This window comes from Cyprinus carpio, chromosome A6 (assembly GCF_018340385.1).
Source record: "Cyprinus carpio isolate SPL01 chromosome A6, ASM1834038v1, whole genome shotgun sequence".
Lineage (NCBI taxonomy): Eukaryota > Metazoa > Chordata > Actinopteri > Cypriniformes > Cyprinidae > Cyprinus > Cyprinus carpio.
Genome location: NC_056577.1, coordinates 23,331,282 through 23,350,135, shown reverse-complemented (window position 1 = coordinate 23,350,135; position 18,854 = coordinate 23,331,282). Strand labels below are relative to the sequence as shown.

The following is an 18,854-nucleotide window of genomic DNA, read 5'->3' as shown; positions in this document are numbered from 1 at the left end:
TGCAAACCCACCTTTGAGCCATACAGGTACTGTGGCTGGGCATTGGCAGGCTTGTCTCTCTGAAACTCTTGTGAAAATGGCAGCACAGTGCGAACAAACCTAAAGGATGGGGGAAAATTGTTTTAAAAAAATCTTTATTTAGTCATTTTTGTATTACTGGGTTTGTCGTCCAGTCATTGTCAATTCTGTTCAATAAGGCTGTTATCAGCATGTCCACTCTTGCCCTATTCACAAGTAACAATACAGTGAAAAAACTCATCACACAAGTCAAATTGCAGCTTTCAACGGAACATGTTTCTAAGGGAAAATGATAAAAAAAAAGCTATAAATATATGCTGTGACATGACCAACTTTTAGAAGATGGAAGTTATTTGTGGGTGTGAGTGTAATACAACAGGAGCAGGTGAAAAGTGGAATCACTGAGCTCTCTGTACCCATCCATCTCTCTGAGAGTCTACTGAGAATCAAGCAGCACAATGATTGTCATTCATGCTTTATCAAAAATAATAAAAAAATTCTCAGGGACAAGCTGGGACCTTCTGCATGCCGGTGCTGAAGCCAACAGTCTGTCTCAGTTTCTGGAACTGAAAAAGAGATGGCATCCAGCTACCAGTTATGAGCTGTATTGAGACAACAGCTGAACCCTGATGGGGTTTTGATGAATTTGTCATCAATAGGTCTATCTTCAGACTCTTTTATGGCCTACCTTCACGCCTGTTCTATATAGCCCATCTTGAACACTGTACAATTCAGTATTTGGAATATTTCTCAACTCACTATGGTTCCTTACAAAGCTCTCTTTGTTTTTCTCACTTACAGTCAAATTTGATATATCGGTCAGATTGTACCTTGTGCTCAGTAAAAAGATTGTATTTGTGTTATTTGACAGTTACAAAAAAAAAGTGATGGATCCAACCGCAGAAGGCAGACAAACACTCAATTCACAGGAGAAAAATTAATAAAAAGGTAACTGATTTGCCTCCACTTGGAGCAGATTACACACTTCTCAAAAACTGCAAACAAAAATTTATGTACAAGAATGTCTCTCAAACGTGGAGAAATGTATCTGAAACATAACAGTCTTTGTACTGGTTGAAATGATCATAGACTTTCAGCATAGACTGATTATCAATAACTAATGAATTAACTTAATAATTAACCATTCTCTAAAAAATTAAAGATGAAAGCAATGCTCCATCTTCATTTAAAAGTCTCATGCATCTGGCTTTTTGGCAAGTGATCAAAGAAATTTTCTATGCAATCTGACTTTTAATGTCAATCACGTCTGTTTAACTGAAATATGGATGAATAAATACATATTGCATCAGCTTAAGCCTGAAAATTATGTCTATGTTATGACTAATATAGTTGTTAAAGTGCTGTCCATTTATGACATTATAAATTATATTATTGCACAACCCTGTCATTTAAGATTAGTAGAGCCTGCATAATTTTTTAATATTAGTATTTAATATTTTATATTAAAGGTGTTAATTACCAGAATTAATTCTCTGATTTAATTAAGCCTTAAACAAGGATGCGTTTTAGGATGTTTATATATATATATATATATATATATATATATATATATATATATATATATATATATATATATATATATATATATATAAACATCCTAAAACGCATCCTTGTCCAATAAGGGCTATAAACATAACCATTATTATAATTATTTCTAAATAAAGTTAAATAAAATTAAAAGTTTACGGGGCCCTCCCTACCCACCTGTTCGTGGAGCCATTGTAACAGTAGTTGGGCAAGAAGTCATAGTTGAGTTCCCAGAAGACATGGAGAGTGATTCTGCCATAAGGTGCGGATACGTTGTGGTTTGCCTCACGGAACATGGTGTCGATACTGTCCAGTGTTAAATACTTACTGAGGAGCTTATGGGTCAGCCGGTTTATCTCCAACAAACCCTCCAACTCCTGATCAAAGACAGACAAAAGATGATCAATTGGAACAAACAAATACCCTCTCACTTTCTGACACAACAATAACATTGATCAACAACGCATTTCTATTCAGAAGCACACATAGACCTCCAACAACCGTTTGTATGAAAACCGATAATGAGCTTTGGAACAATTTCATGCATGGCAACGTATGCGTCACAGTCAGACGTCTATTCAAATGTCTATATATTAGCACCCGCACACAAACCCGCTTTGTTCACAGAAGCTACTGTTACACATATAGGAAGCAAACATTATAAATTATGCACTCTCTGGCAGCTTATGCTCATTTATTCCCGGCTTTTTTTATTTATTATTGCTGAGCAAATTCAGGGTCTCTCTATAAGAAACTGAAAACTGCAAATTTCAATAAAAAGAGATTTTAAAGTATAAGGCACCATGATGGAAGTGAGGTCCTCGCTCTCAAAGCGGTTGATGGCGAGCTCTAGGGATTTGTACAGCGCTGAAGACACTCGCTGGGTGATCAGACGGTTCAGGTCGATCGATCGTCCAAGGAGCTGCAAGAGAAAAGAACAAAACAAGATGAGCGGACTTGAAAACAGCATTAATAAACAGTACTGAATGTGTAAACAGAACAGTGGTTGTCCTTACCTGGACATGTCTCTGTTTGAGAAGTGTCTCGTAACGATTGGAGGAAGGCCATGAGATGTTGGCGCCCTGATTCTTACATTCAGCTCTTAGTCTCTTATCCAGAAGGAGGCTACAGAGAGAAAATAAAGCACATTTTTAAGTCCCCAAATTAACTTCCATTACTACAGAAAAATTGTGTTACATATTTGCCCTGAAAACAAATTCTGTCCGAATAAGGCTTTTAAACAGACAGACTTACCTTCCGGCAAGAACCTTGTAGTAAGCAAAAATTTGATCAGCAAGTTTATAGACAAACTGGTCAAAGCAGAGGTTCACCTACGAGAAAGAGAAAATAATCCAGACTCACAAACACTGAAACTGGAGTAAAAGAAATGAAATTGGCAACTGCTTCAAAGGATTTTCAAGAGGGATTTTACCTCAGCTTCAATCTCATCATAAAGAAACTGCTTTTTAAACTTTGTGAGAGCATAGTGTGCGCTGTCATTGTACAGATCCAATGAATACAACACATACCTGTAGAGATCAGACATACTTAGAAGCATATTTCATAAAAGCATTCTTTTTTGCACATGTATTAATTGTATTTTTGGTTCTCACTCCATCATAGAGGCCTCTTTAGTCTCCAGGATGTGGTCGGTAAGGATCCAGGGCACGGACATCTCAATTGGGAACTGAATGCGGCGACCCATTGTGAGCTCCAGAAAGAACTCACGGAACCAGAGCTGGGACAAATCACAGCACTGCTGCAGTGTCTCTGCAACACATCACACATTAGTAAGACACAAAACATTCTTAACACCATCTGCATTCAACCAAATACAATGGCCATTTTTTAATGGAACACTAACATGTTAATTACAAATAATTGAGGAGAATTAGTTGAAAAAACAACATCCCCATGATCATCAATTCCCTATAGATTTAATAAATTCCTGATGGACAAAATCAAGTGCCATCCTATACTTTTTCTAATTTGAGATTCTGTTTCACTTGGATATACAACAACAGACAAGAAAATATGGTCACAATTTTCATTAAAAAAAACGTACACTTTTATTTTGATTAAATAATTTTATATAATCTATTGTTTTATGATATGAAAACTAACAAACTTTATTTGACAAAAACTGTAAAATACTTCTGCTGCTTACTACAGTTTGACAGCGCATTTGTGCGATCTCTCTTTAAAATAAAAGCCATTTGCTAAAGCAATGGCATTCACACATTTATAAATGTAGCTTAAGTGTCTATATACCTTCTTAGGCCTTTGTGGACACAGAAAAGGTCAATAATGGGTACTGATGAGTAATGGTATGAAAAAGGTTGGTTAAAAAAAAAAAGTATAGCTGTATAGTTGGACAATAAAAACACAGTAATCACACATTGGTTTTACTGTAGTTTAAAGGTTTGAATGCTGTAAACAAATGTCTATATTGGCGTGAACGGCCATTTAGACTATTCCTTACCACTGAAATTGAGCAGGTGAGTGTAGAAAAATGATTCGCGATGGAACTTCTCGATGTCCAGGATGGTCGGACCCTCCAAACTACTGCGCAGAGTCTTCTTTGAGCCGCTCTTATCAGCGACCAGAGACTCCAGCATTGTCCTGACCATATACAGCTACACAGAGGAACAGAAAGAGGAAGTCCTTTACTCTTCGCACATGCATGTTTAGTCACCCCTCGACACACATTCACAGCCGCATTCTGCGCTGGTCATCTTGTCACAGGTGGACCTCTTTTGCATTCTGGTCTGAGTGCATTAACGTGCTGATGGAGGACACACAGATGTCAAAGCTCCCCTGTGTGTAGCACTGTATTCAAATAGTGAGAGGCTATGTACACAGTTATTGTTTGGGTCAAATGGTCTTGAACAAAGTATGACTGGGATTTTTTTACACTAAGCATATTTCATTAAAATCATAATACTTGTGAACTACCAAAAAAATAAAATAATAATATTTACTCCTTTTTGTTCCCGTTTGAAAAACCCTTCAACATGAGACATGAATGGATCAAATACTGTCTGTATAATCAAGGAGGTCTCTAACAGTTAACTACCCACTGAGGTATTAGTCTAATTCCGATGCACCAGAAACTGGTATTGTACACAAAGCCAAAATTTCAGGCCTCAATGCCAGCCTAGTTCAGAGCAGTGAGCCTCCTGAGGTGAAATTCAACCATAATCATACAGAGCTCAAGGCAATGACAAAAAAGCTTGAAATCAATCCACACTAAAAACAATGCAGCATGGGAACAATCCTCAACACATACTTCATCAAATTAAACTGACAGTTCAATCAGGACACATGTATGAATCTCTCTCAAAAATTCCAGTAGCAAAGCACTGAGATCACGTTGAGAGGCAGAACCGATTACAGCTCAAATCCCCGAGGCGCTATTGACATTCAATACGACACCCTTCCATGCCACACCGGATCAACCGTGCTTCATGCAACATCTGCAGCAGAAGCGAGTGGAAGATTACAAGCTCTTCTGAATGACACTGGGTTTAGCTGTGTGTGTGCGTGGAAAAGGTAGAAAAAGCATATAGCAGTATGACTGGTTAGGTTGTTTCAGGTAAGGAGTTGTATAAGGTGAAAATGAAAAATGAAAAAATTCACATGCCATTGCATGCAGAATGCAAATCATAACTACAGACATTTGAAGGTAACCGAGTTCTAAAGTGTGTTACTGTCATACATGCTCTGTAAGTGCTACATTGTCTAAATTTTTGTAGAATGTTTCTATCTTTTATAGTATAGAAATTGGGAATTAAAGAGCCACATACTTGAGTGCTGGAGGGTCCTACGGCACGACGAGGAACTTTGATATCAAATCCCCCTTTAGGGTCCTTCTCGCCCCGCAGTGCTGGGTCATTATGTGGCTCTCTGCCAGCCTCCCAGTCACAGATGGTCTTACGGATGGCCTGGAGGACGCTGCAACAAAGTCAAAGGCAGCCAAAAGAGACTTAAACAACTAGAGCTGGAAGACAGAAAGATCATCCGGTTTGGTGCTCTGTTGTACCTCTGAATGACGTTCTTCTTCCTCTTGATGGCCTGGCGGAGCGGTTCTCTGAGTGTTACCTGGGCAAAGTCTTGCAGAGCTGCGTAGATGGTGTGACGGATGGCGTGGTTGAACACGCTCTCCATACGGCCCATCAGCACCTGCAGGCCCTTTATCATGGCGATGACCTAAACACAAGTAGACAGAAGCACATTCAAGCAGAGTACTGGAACACGGACACAAACTCTTCAGAGTTCACTTCAGATACACTAAACAATCAGTCACTTAACAATGAACACTTGACAAAAGTTCTTGATGTCTAATCAAAAATCATGTTAATTCAGCCATTGATATGATTCAGTGAGTTCATTCAGAGAAGGATTTGTTGGGCTGATTCCAAACACAGGCTAACACAGAGTTTAATACTAAATTTGAGTCATTCTAAATAAATAATTATAAAAAAAATACAATAATAAATAATGAAAATATATAACAATTATAATTAATTTAAATGTAATTAAGTAATTTAATAAAAACCTGAATTATTTGTTCATCATCCAATAAATCCACCTTATAGAAGTATATTTCATTTACAGTAGAGGTTCTAGAGGTGCAATAGCTTTCAAAATGTTTGTGCATATATTTTTTGCTTATAATTACAACGCAACACAGCTGAACTTTGGACCTGCAGGTGAACTGACCTCCACCAGAGCAAATTTCTCCTCGCTGGTGTAGTTGTATCTAGTGGCACGTTCATACTCCTCAGCATTGTCTGGGCATTCTTTGTTGGAGTATTTATCTGTGGGGTGCACCAACTTCCAGGAATACTGCAAAAAGGAAAACATTTTATAATCTTTCATGCATAATTGCTCATGATGATTATTCTGCAAGAGATTTAAGAAATTCAAATGTTATCTTCAAAGCTGCTTCACAAATTTCAGAAACTATGGTCCATCATCTCCATCCCTAGCCTAATTTGCTACAAATACCAAAACCCATTTTACTAATAACCAAGAATGGACTTGCTTCAGGCTGTTTCCATGGCAACAATATTTCGCAAGATTGACAACATAAAATGTTTTGCTCAGAGGAAAAAAAAAAAAAGTATAGCTGGAACTGAAAGAGATTCGAATGAAAGGTGAAAACATGGCTGACCAAAAATAAATGCACACCGGGGAGTGACCCCGTGGTTCAAGCTCTGTCTTGAACGGTGGGTCAGTGATACTGGAAATTAGAGGTTAGTTAGTCTTTAGTAAGTGCGACAGGCTGGCTTTCCTCCTGATGAAGTACATGATGTGAATAACTGTCCTTGAGCAAAATCACTTCTGAGAGAATTCATCTTGGCGTTTTAAGTAACTCAATTCAGCAGCTCTCAGAAACTGGACACTTCTCTCAGACAACATTCATTAAAAGAGCTTTTGACAGGCTGGTATTTATTATTGCTGATAGACTGTTACAAATGACAGCATGTTCATTAATCTTCTTTTTGAGGACTGTATACTTCATGCAGAACACAAAAAAACTTTTTAGAGTTGACCGACAAGCATCTCAAGTGTGTGTAATATTTTTCTTCCTTACTCTTAAATCATTTGTAAAGATATGATGCTTAAAGCAAAAGACACAGTAAGACTGGAAATATTATGTTGGTTATTACAGGCATGATGCCATTAACAAAGAGGACAGCTGAGAATTACAGGAAACTAGACAGAGAGAGGGGAAAGAAACCAGGACACAATTTGCAAAAAAAAAAAAAAAAAAGTGTCAAAATTTGCTCATTGCTGACACAGAAAAAATTAAACATTTTAAATATTTCAACATTTTATAGAGTGCTTAATATTTTATTATACACCATAACATTCATGGCAATATATTCTTTATGAAATTAATAAATAATAATAAAACTAACACACAAAAACTTTTCCAGGGTTTGAACCCCAGACTTTAAATGATGTCTCAAACTTTTGTAGTTTTGCACATCTCTATTGTGAGCACAGGTATCCATGGCTCCAAAATTTCTGAATTTAATTCATTTTGCACAAAACATTATTGGAGATTCCGTTTCAGGACAGTTTTTAGAATACTAAGACTGTTTTTGAGTGATTTTGGAAGCTTTGTCTTTTATCAGGCAAATATACAAAAGAACAGCATGAAACCAGGGATCCAGCCATGTGTCACCCACATGAACCACACAGTTGGAGTTCACCTTTCCCTGGTTGGGGGTCTCATACATAAATATGAGTGTGACAAGTCCACTCACCACTTCCATGACCTGAGCGCTCCAATGAGAGAGCAGCTGCAGACCCTGCAAAGCCAGATCAAACAGCTTCCTGTATTCAGAGTCTGTCTTCTGAGCCTCCTGACGCCCTGAGCCCGTTACTACCTGCAAAAAGGAGAAAAGGAGGCAAGTAAACAAGATAGCATAACATATAATACGACTACTATCATTAGAAAGAAAATTAGCGAATTAATGAACCACTGAAATCTCTTAACACAACCTAATGACAGAACTCCAGGATCCCTGCTGCATCTACAGAAGCAGGGGCTGCATTCGAAATGAACAAACACAGGAGGAAAAGCCATATATATCTAGCAGTCCAAGACAGCACAAGACAAGCACTGTGCGTTAAAACCCCTGACATCTGACAACCAGGGCTGTGGAACGAACAAACAAATTCCTCCCTGTTTCTCCTCGTCACCAGGCTGCTGATAGCGGACCCCGGCTGTCCTCTGGCTGCCAGTGCATTCTCATTACAGTGCTGCTGCCATGTCTTAATTCAATCCCAGGCTGGCCTCATCCCCTCACATTTCCATATTCTTCTGTAAGAATACAAAACCCTGTGGTTCTGAATGCAAATTTCAAGTTGCCGAGATTGAGCCTTGAACCCATTCAGCCAAGGTAAAAGGAATCATGTATGAAGCACAAGCTGCTTGCCCTCCCATGGCTAATGAATATTCCTGAAATCTACTCACGAGCAAAAACAAACCTAACAAGAGCAAAGTAATCCACTGTAGCCGTCTGATTCTCATTAAGCTGTATGATTCCAACCATTAATGCACTTCTTAATGAGATTTTTCAGCATCCACTATGCTGAGGCTTATTCAGTTTAATTAGCTATTTTTACCACAGTTACCACTAGATCACTAGTAGAATATACCATATGAACACTTTTTTCCCATCAAGGATGCAAGAAATTGATCAAAAGGGACAGTAAAGACTTTCTACATTGCTACAAATAAATTATATTTTAAATAAATGCTGTTATTTTGAACTTTCTATTTATCAAAGAATCCTGGAAAATGTTTATCACAAATTCCACAAAAATATTACCTTTTTTTAATAACAAGAAATGTTACTTGAGCACAAAAATCAGCATATTAGAAAGATTTCTGAAGATCATGTGACTTACCAACAACTGGAGTAATGGCTGCTGCAAATGCAGCTTTGCCATTACAAGAATAACTTACATTAAAATAAAAACAGGTATTTTACAGTCTCTGTGAGCATAAGAGACACTAAAAAAAACCTCCAAACATTTGAAATGTATATCAATCAGTGTGTCAATATATATGTCAATATTGCAGAACATTACTGCAGCCAAAATTTTTATTTAAATCCAATCCAAATAAGCAACAACTGCTTTAATGTGATGCTAAACAACAGAGGTCTTATGCTCAGAAATAGAAAGTCATTTGGCATATTAAGTAATAGACATTTCATCCCTCAACGTCATTGGCAGTATGCATCAGTGCAAGGTGACTGGGAAGTCTGCATTGCATTTGTTTAGAAAGAAAGAAAAAAAAGGGAAAGTCTTAGCTTTTTTAAAAGCCTCTCACCTCACTGTTGCTGTAGCGAGCCAGCTCAGAAATGAAGCGCATGTGGTCTTCACGGATTTGAATCATCTGCTCGCAGATATTATACTGTGGGCTACTGCCTGCAGATGTGCACGACCACCTAGAGGATGGGGAGGCCAGTCAATTTAAAAAAACATGGAAGGGTATAGTAAAAAGAACAATATTTGGCTATTTTCATTTCATATTTCCCATGATGCTTTTGCAATTTCAATTCTTCATTCATTGTAGTGTATTGGAAAAGAGCATTATTAAAAATATCTTTAAAAAGATCAAGTTTGGAAGGGCAGATTTACATTTTGGGTTATCTACTCTTTAATTAAAAGTAAGCTAAAACACATCTGCATATACAGTGTTCACATTTAAGTATGGCATCCTAAGACTCCCACCTGGATTTGTTTTCCTCATAGTGAGCGCTGGTTTTGATATAGCGGGCCAGCTCAATCTGCATGTCACCAAACAGAGGCACTACCTGCAATTGCTGTAGGGGTAGGGCAGAATGGCAAATCTAATTAAAATCCACCTCGGGCGATCCCAACACAAGTGATGAGACAGATTGTGGTTTACAGCAGGTTTTAACATGCATTTCCATTTCTGAAGGTCATAGATTTCATATTATCAAAAGCACACAGACAGACACGCACCTTGAAAAACTTGTCAATTTTCGTGAGGTTGATTCTCTTCTTGGCATCCAGTTTGTAGATGTTGCTGTTGGTTCCATCCATGAGATAAAGACCAAAGCCCATCACCTACAAGACACAGTCACACCAAACTGTTGGAAAAACTTTGTGGGAAAAAAAAATCCTTAACAATATCTAAATTTTATACATAGTAATCTTCTTAGTAACAGTGACTGCTTGATTATAAATATCAAGATTCACATTTAATATGGTCAAAAGTCTAAGAAAGATTAGCAAAAACATGGTACTATCCTTACCTAGAAACACAGTGACACTTGTTTCTACTTTTTGGATTTATCGTTTAAATTTTTAAAGTCAGAAAGTTTTTTTTTTTAAATAAATTACTTTTTTAGTCAGCAAGGATGAATTAAATTAATAAAAAAAAATTCCTGAACAAAATGTAGCATGGTTCAAACAAAAATACTGTATTAAGCATGACTTTTCTGAAGACTGGAGTAATGGCTGCAGAAAATTCAGCTTTGCCTTTACAGGACTAAAATACATTAAAATAAAAAAAAATTTAAACTGTAATAATATCACAATATTGCTGTTTTTACTGTGTGAACAAATAAACGCAACCTTGGTGAGCATAAGAGATTTTGTTCAAAAACATAAAAACATACGCTTACTTTGAGTAGCATGTGTTTCTCACTGGGGGTGAGGTACATCTTGTTTTCGTAGTAGTCCACACACAGGTTAACAATGTCTGCCAACAGCTCATCATATCCGTTAATCACCTCAAGCTGCTGCTGTAGGGACTGAAACAAAGATGCTCGTTAATATCAGCAACTCATACACAGAACACGCCTAAAGCACTGGTGCATGTGTTTGTGTTTATTATGCTGCTGTATCCAGGGACTTGAAGTCAATTTAGTGAATTCCTGTTCAAGAGATGGTCTACACAAATATGTCTTCACTACAGTTGCAAAACAAATCAACACTCCTTGTTTGTTTAGATGCTTTATAGTCAATGTATCAGTCAAATTTTATCAGTATTAAGTGTTAGTTTACAGAATATGGTGTTGTACCTGTGTTATCTTGTTATGGTTGGCCAGGAACATGGATAAGTTCTGAGATTCCTGAATGGAGGATGGCTCTGACATTTTCCTCAGGAACTGGGCAGCTCTGATGGACAGAGAGAAAAATATAAGACTGACACAGAACATATCACAAATAAGCCAGCTCAAGCACTATATATAACTATGACAAACAATTATGTATAATTCAGGCCAAATATAAGTACATGTTGGATTACTTTTTTAAGAAAACAAAAATGTAATGAAAAATACAAATATTGTCTGAAACTTATAAAAATATGTTGCTTTTGTTATTGTGGTGGGGATAGTGAAAATGTTGGCAGTAAGTCTGATCTACTGACCAGCAGGACAAAAAAATCTGTAATGCTGAGACATAGAAAGAAAAACACAATAAAAAAGACATAGAGCCATAGAGACATAGAAAGAGACAGCAAGAGAGTGAGGAGAAAAGTGTTTGGAAAACTGGATAGGTGGTTGACAAATTTGACATTTCATAAATGTGTTCAGCGAGTAGGCGCACTGAAAATAAACTTAAATCTATGCAGATACACCAACTAACACGAACACCTTGAAAAAAAGGGGTACAAAAAACTAGACTGCTCTAGTGTCTTGATGACTCATAGATGTGCAGCATCTCTGTTCCGTTTATCATGACTTTATTTTGACACTGTGGACTCCTGTATGGCTATTTCAACAAGTGTTAAATAATGAGTATGCAGCTAATGAACAAGAATATATCACTAACAATATCCCACTACACTGCTTTAGCTTGGAAAATGGTGCATACTTCAGCATTTTACAATCACATGCGCTATATATATATATATATATATATATATATATATATATATATATATATATATATATATATATATATATATATATATACACATATATATATATGGTGTATCTGTAAATGAACATATACACACCAATTACCAAATATAGTAAGAAATGCAAGTTATCCATGTGATGGCAAAGATACATTTTCAGCAGTCATTATTTCAGTCTCCACTGTCAGATGATCCTTAAGAAATCATTCTAATATGCTGATTTGGTGCTCAAGAAACATTTCTTCTTATTATTAATGTTGACACATTTGTGGAAACCATGATAATTTTTTCAGGGTTCTTTGATGAACCTGAAAGTTTAAAAAAACTGATTTAAATTGAAACCTTTTGTAACATTTTAAATATATTTACTGTGAGTTTTAACCAATTGAATACATACTTACTGAATAAAAGTATTAATTGGCTTTGAAAAATGTCTTACTGACAAATGCAAAAATTTTCTTAGTTTGAAATGTCTGTTTAATGCCAATGAAGCACCAAAAAAAAGAGTGTATTCTACAGTGATAAGACTGACCAGAAGAATCCAAGTGTAGAATGACTGCCATCTACAGGATGCATAAATCAATGACAAGGCTAGATGCAAAACTGAGGCTGGCAGAAAGCAGTCTGTGGTTACCTCTTGTAGGCGGAGTGGTCATTTTTGACACTGCACTTCATGTTCTTAAGTTCATCCAGCACAGCAAACATGTTGATGAACTTCCCCAGCGTGAGCAGATAGGCTTCAGACACAAAGTCCTTCCTCCGCTCGGCGTGACACAGTCGACGCACTTCCCCGCAGAAACGATCTATTGCTGTCCTCTGAGAGTAAAATAAAATATAAGAGAAGGATTAGTGTATCTTACAACATCTTGTATTAAAATCTGGAAAATAGCATTAATCTTTACCTGAAAGTACATTAAGTTCATTAGTTTAGTGACTTCAGGCTCAAGCACCTCCACTGTCTTCTCATAGATCTCCACCCTGTTGGGTTGTTCATTACATTTCACCTGAGAGAAGGACAGATGGAGAGGGTCAAAACAACAGACTTCCAGTCTGTGCTGGTGGTGCTGTGAGGTTTTTTTGACTGGCTTTAGGCTAGACTAATTTACCTGAGGAATAGCTCTTGAACAGCTCCTCCAGGTATACAGCATCACGGCATACTCCTGTCCTTCCTCTAACATCTCATTCTGTAACACAGCAAAAGTTCTCCATGAAATTATAACACACTGGAGCAAATGAAAGCACACAGACTTATTCTACAAACAGTGGGGTCCAAAAGTCTGAGGCCACACTGAAATTCTGGATTTGTTTCTAAGTAAAATATTATATTAATTGATTGATTGATTGATTGATTATATTTAAAAATTTATTTATTTTTTAGTTTTAGGATATTGAAAAATGTAAAAAAAAAAAAAAAAAAAAAAAAGTAAAATACAGACGTTTAAGATTTATTCTACACTGTTTTTAGGTTAGCACTTTTAGTTATACTTCAATAAAATAAATGTTAACAGAAAACATTTTAATATTGTAAATTTTTTATTTAAACTTAAATTGCAATGCTAATGTAATATTCAACATTTTCTATTAAATAATAATTAAACAATACCTAAATAAGTAAATAAAAATAGTAAGTAAATAGTAATGCAATAGAAAACAGATTTCTGGACTAGTGACCTCAGAATTTAAGACCAATGTATTATTACTTTAAATGAAAGTGAAAGTGAAAGTGACGTGACATACAGCCAAGTATGGTGACCCATACTCGGAATTCGTGCTCTGCGTTTAACCCATCCAAAGTGCACACACACAGCAGTGAACACACACTGTGAACACACACCCGGAGCAGTGGGCAGCCATTTATGCTGCAGCGCCCGGGGAGCAGTTGGGGGTTCGGTGCCTTGCTCAAGGGCACCTCAGTCGTGGTGTTGAAGGTGGAGAGAGCGCTGTACATTCACTCCCCCCACCTACAATTCCTGCCGGCCCGAGACTCGAACTCACAACCCTTGGATTGCAAGTCCAACACTCTGACCGTTAGGCCACGACTTCCCCCCCCCACGACTTTTAAATGCAGATTCTACAATAAACCTTTATTTCATGTTGAATGAATTGCCAGAGAACAGATTAACCCACTTAATCTTAAGATCTTAACAACTCTCTAAAGAAACTTTGAAGAAAATCTCCCCTAAAGTAAAAAAAAAAAAAACCTTTCACTCTTTCATAGACACTCTGAAACTGTGTGTGTAGCACCACACTACTTCCACACTCTTCAGGTCCTCGATGCCAAACAGTCCCTCACAGCTATTATCTCTCACTAATAGAGCACACAGCAGTTCACATTCTATACAAAAAGCATTCAGAGCGGCCTATGCCACTTGGCCAGGCTCCTCAAACGAACATGGTGAATGCGGACAATAAGAGACTCTAATGGGCCCTCTTAAATCCATTCAAGCCCCTGACAGACTCCTTTAGCAGGACTTCCAGAGGGCTGGCTTGATGGACTGGTTTGGACAGACAATGTCACTTTAACGGAGCTGTGACAGAGTCGAGGTTTGGTGATTTAAAGAAGGTTAGCTAGTGAAGACAGAGTTGAACAATTGCCTGTTTGTGTGGAAATGTTAAGAACTTACCATGCTGGAGTGGACGGTGGCCTGCTCGATGTATCGGGCGATGCCTGTCACAAAAGCATTGCGGTCCTCAAAGTTGGTGTTGAAGTTGGGCTAAGGGTGGTGAAAAGAAAAGGTCTGGTTATGCAAGCACTGTTTGTACATCTTGCATTTTGGGTTTATATATTTTAAAATACACTGAAGATCTAGGTCAATTGTTACCTGGTAAATGAGGGAGGAGGGCAGAGGCTCAATGCAGGGCTGCTGATCTGGGAGCGGCAGCTCCTCCAGCAGGTCCACATTGGACAGAGCATCTTCCAGAGTCACTGTGGACGCCATCACTCTAGAAGAAAACACATAAAACACATTTGAGGCAACTGGCTATGTTCAGAACAACATACTACTAGTACTATGAAAAAAAATATGCATATTTTTTAGAATGCTGTACATCTCAGAATGCAACGCACTTGAGCTTCCACTTCAAAAGTGACGAATGAATCACAACAATACCATTCACAAATTTAGCTTGACTTAATATTGGATCATACTGTCAAAGAAGCAAAATAACCTTTTTTTTAAATGACAACTGAAAACCATTCAGTGGTGCTACTGTTTGAAGCACTTATTGTTGCATACTTTTTTTTTTACATACACAACTATTCAAAAGTTTGGAGTCAATAAGGTTTTTTTCTTTAGTTAAGAAAATAATTATTCAGCAGGCATGCATTAAATGGATCAAAAGTGACAGTAAAGACTTATAATGATGTTACAAAAGATTTCTATTCCAAATAACTGCTACTTTAAAACCCTGAAAAAAAAATGTCTCATGGTTTCCACAGAAATATTAATCAGCAGAACGGTTTTCTACATTGATAATAGTAAATGTTTTTGAGCATCAAATCAGCATATTAGAATGAAAAATGATGCATCACTGAAGACTGGAGAAATGGCTGCTGAAAATTCAGTGTTGCAGATACAGCAATAAATGACCTTTAAAATATATAGGCTAACATAATAGATCAGAATACATAATAGAAAACCAAACCATTATTTTAAATTGTAATAATAATTCACAAATAAATGCAGCCTTGGTGAGCAAAATAGACTTTACCCAATCAAACTTTAGGCACAGCTACTCATTACTGTCACAACATTTTATAAAAATATTCATATCAATAAGTAAGATTAGTCTTTAGAAACCTCCTCCAGGATGCGCTGTACAAAACATAGCCAAAACATAGCTGCTACTCTACAGTTTTGATTTCAAAGATGGCAAGCATCAATATGAATAAGTAAATGTTTGGAAACCATGGCAACAGAGCAGAAGCAAGTAAGAGGTTTCATAGTTGACAGGAAACAACAACAAAAACTCTCCCTTATTGATGCAACTGGGCAACTTTTTCACACCTCATAGCGTCGACTGTCAGAATGAAAGTGCCCTCCTCCTTCCTCTTCCCCTTATGGGGCAAAACCTCATACCATGTTCTAATCTGGCACAATGCAAAAAAAAGGCACCTCTTCCTTGTATAGAGCCGTTCATGCTGACAGTGTTTAAAATTGCTAGAAATTCCCAACTAATATTACATTGAAAATATTGTGATTTTTGTGAATTCTCACTGGTCCAGAACCTGTTCATTAACCAAACATCATTTGATGGGCTGAGACTGTGTGTCATGTTTTGCAGCAGTTTTACATTACGAAAAGAAAGACAAATTGCTTGTTGCTAAAACTGGTAATGGCCACAAACACACAGCAGTGGATGTCAGACTATTAAAGGACATCAAAAGAGGAAACACGATGCAGGCCAGAGGAAATAGAGATGGACTGCTGTGGTCTTGCAGAGATTATTACAGATAAACAACAATGCAGATATCCTTAGTGAGCTGTGGCTATTACTGGCACACATCTCAACTCATTTAGGAAAGAAAAGAGTACCTGATGTGATCGTGGTGGTGCACTGCTAGAGAGCTAAAAGAGAACTTAACAGAAGACAAAAGCAGAAGGAGATACATTATCAGGAAGCGAGTGAAAAGAAGAGAGTAGGGCCTGCAGTCTATCATGAAGAAAAGAGAGTCTCTAGAGAAACAAAGTGATGTTATCAAACACACACTGCTGTGACTGATACTGACAGCTGCCTCTACCAAGTGTTTTGACTGAGCAGCTGTACTCTAAAACGCAAATCATACACACTCAACTGAAGCTGAAGAGTATCATTTGGTTTAATCTTAAGGTATTTGTTTAATGTGCAGAGAAAACTGTAAGTAAGCCACCTGCAGACTGACTTCCTGAAGAATGTAAACAGGGAGGTACTACTTGTTTGGCAGACAGGCCTGGGGAAGCAGGGGTAGCATTTTTGAAATCTGTTTGGGATATTATTATTTTTGTAATTCAGTTTTTATGTCACTAGTGGTGAAATTTGAAATTGAACACTACCTTGAGTTTTGAGATTAAACTGAATATATATTATAAAACAAAATATGCACATATATACTCACAGGGTTTCTGCAGGTTTTATGAAGGTATATTTAGGGCTTTAAAGGGATACTCCACCCCAAAATGAAAATTTTGTCATTATTCACTTTCCCCCAATGTCATTCCAAACCTGTAAAAGCTTCGTACGTCTTCGGAACACAATTTAAGATATTTTGGATGAAAACAGGGAGGCTTGAGACTGTCCCATAGACTGCCAAATAAATAACAGTGTCAAGGTCCAGGAAAGTATAAAAAGCATCGTCAGAATAGTCCATCTGCCATCAGTGATTCAACTGTAAAGTTATGAAGCGACGAGAATACTTTTTGTACACAAAGAAAACAAAAATAATGACTATTTACATTTATGGCTGTCATGATTAAATAATCATAAAAAGTTTTCATTGCAGCATTGCATATAGACATACTCCTCCTGATGCATTTAACATGAAGTTGACCATTTAATAAATTTCTTGATTTGTTGACTTTAACCTGTTAAACTACACCCCCCATTATGGGACTCACAGCTGAAAATGACCTACCTAACTTAAAATTGCAACAGTTCCTGATTTCAGTGTGCTACACACACAATTTTGGTGTCTTTGGAAAGAAGAGCCTTTGGGCTTCACTATCCATCATCCAGAGTTGATGATGCTCAAAAAGACAAAAAGTTTTAGACACTGATGTGCCTTGGAAAAAAATGTACCACACTGAATTGTTTTTAATTTCATGTTAAAATACATGAAATCAGTCCTGGAGCAATCCAGAAAAATAATGGGTTGAAAGTCACATGTCTCATGAGTTCCTATTTCAAATCTGAAGAAGATACCATGACAAATTAGATACTTGCAACCATTTTTCTGAGACTTTGTCTAATCTATTTGTAAACATTGACACATGCAAACAAAGAGAGTTTAGTGCGCTGGCATCCAGGTGCGGGTTAACAGGTCAAGAAACAGTTCTTCGCCTGTTCTGAATGTGCATGTTAGATGCCATGCAATTAATCAACAATAAAAATTGCAACTACAATATCAATATTCAGAAAATAACTGGTACAAAAGCTGTCATTGGAGTGGTGCTATATCAAAGGTTACTAATATGTACAATTTAGGTACTACAATGCACACCTCAGGTAATAACATACACCTTTAATGTACTTATATGCAGTTTTTAGAGGTAAATAATTTCCCAGTGCCCTGCCCCAGTGACAGCTTTTTTACCTTTTAATCAATAGATATAATTTGCCATAATGCAGCTCTAACAGAACCTAACAAACCCAAACAGAAATGCATATAGATCTCAATCTGATCTTTGATAGTGATTAGTGATGTAACTCACACTGTAACTGTAACTGCCATCACACAATTGCTACGCCCTTAATGTGTGAGAATGTACAGTATGAGCTGGTGATGTAACTGCAGCTGCTATTATTTCCTTAGGCATGCTACACCCACTTCTGGCAGCTCCATTATTAAACCCATATTATGAATATTCATAAATGAACAACTAATACATGCAGGATGCAACCAAACTGAACAATTTACTGTCCCCTAAATTTCCAAAACAATGCACTTTTTTTTTTTTTTTTTTTTTTTTTAAGCTTAACACAGAATGAAACCATAAAGGTCAGCATCTTTCTTTGAAAAGGAAGTGGGAAAGAGGTTGTGGACAAAACATGACAGTTCAATATTGTGATTTTATTTGTATGTGAAAATTGAACAAACATTGTTGCTGACATAGTCTAGCACATTTCACTCTAGGTTCACTTGCTTCAAATATAATGCAAATGTAAATGATTA

General features: G+C 37.0%; 1 protein-coding gene across 1 annotated transcript in view; it reads right to left on the bottom strand.

The window, feature by feature from the left end:
• The window catches only part of LOC109091037 (cytoplasmic FMR1-interacting protein 1 homolog), a 34,694-nt gene that overhangs the window by 9,830 nt on the left and 6,010 nt on the right, over nucleotides 1–18,854 (bottom strand). Inside the window, exons 2-23 of the mRNA XM_042758509.1 lie at nucleotides 14,809–14,929; nucleotides 14,611–14,700; nucleotides 13,093–13,170; nucleotides 12,889–12,990; nucleotides 12,621–12,802; nucleotides 11,145–11,241; nucleotides 10,746–10,874; nucleotides 10,081–10,185; nucleotides 9,826–9,917; nucleotides 9,422–9,539; nucleotides 7,845–7,967; nucleotides 6,289–6,414; nucleotides 5,609–5,775; nucleotides 5,373–5,520; nucleotides 4,049–4,202; nucleotides 3,180–3,336; nucleotides 2,999–3,095; nucleotides 2,821–2,897; nucleotides 2,583–2,691; nucleotides 2,369–2,488; nucleotides 1,744–1,943; nucleotides 12–99 (exon numbers count right to left, since the gene is read on the bottom strand). Coding sequence (XP_042614443.1) covers nucleotides 12–99; nucleotides 1,744–1,943; nucleotides 2,369–2,488; nucleotides 2,583–2,691; nucleotides 2,821–2,897; nucleotides 2,999–3,095; nucleotides 3,180–3,336; nucleotides 4,049–4,202; nucleotides 5,373–5,520; nucleotides 5,609–5,775; nucleotides 6,289–6,414; nucleotides 7,845–7,967; nucleotides 9,422–9,539; nucleotides 9,826–9,917; nucleotides 10,081–10,185; nucleotides 10,746–10,874; nucleotides 11,145–11,241; nucleotides 12,621–12,802; nucleotides 12,889–12,990; nucleotides 13,093–13,170; nucleotides 14,611–14,700; nucleotides 14,809–14,925 — 2,676 coding nt within the window. The 5' untranslated portion in view covers nucleotides 14,926–14,929. The remainder of the gene's footprint in view (nucleotides 1–11; nucleotides 100–1,743; nucleotides 1,944–2,368; nucleotides 2,489–2,582; nucleotides 2,692–2,820; nucleotides 2,898–2,998; nucleotides 3,096–3,179; nucleotides 3,337–4,048; nucleotides 4,203–5,372; nucleotides 5,521–5,608; nucleotides 5,776–6,288; nucleotides 6,415–7,844; nucleotides 7,968–9,421; nucleotides 9,540–9,825; nucleotides 9,918–10,080; nucleotides 10,186–10,745; nucleotides 10,875–11,144; nucleotides 11,242–12,620; nucleotides 12,803–12,888; nucleotides 12,991–13,092; nucleotides 13,171–14,610; nucleotides 14,701–14,808; nucleotides 14,930–18,854) is intronic.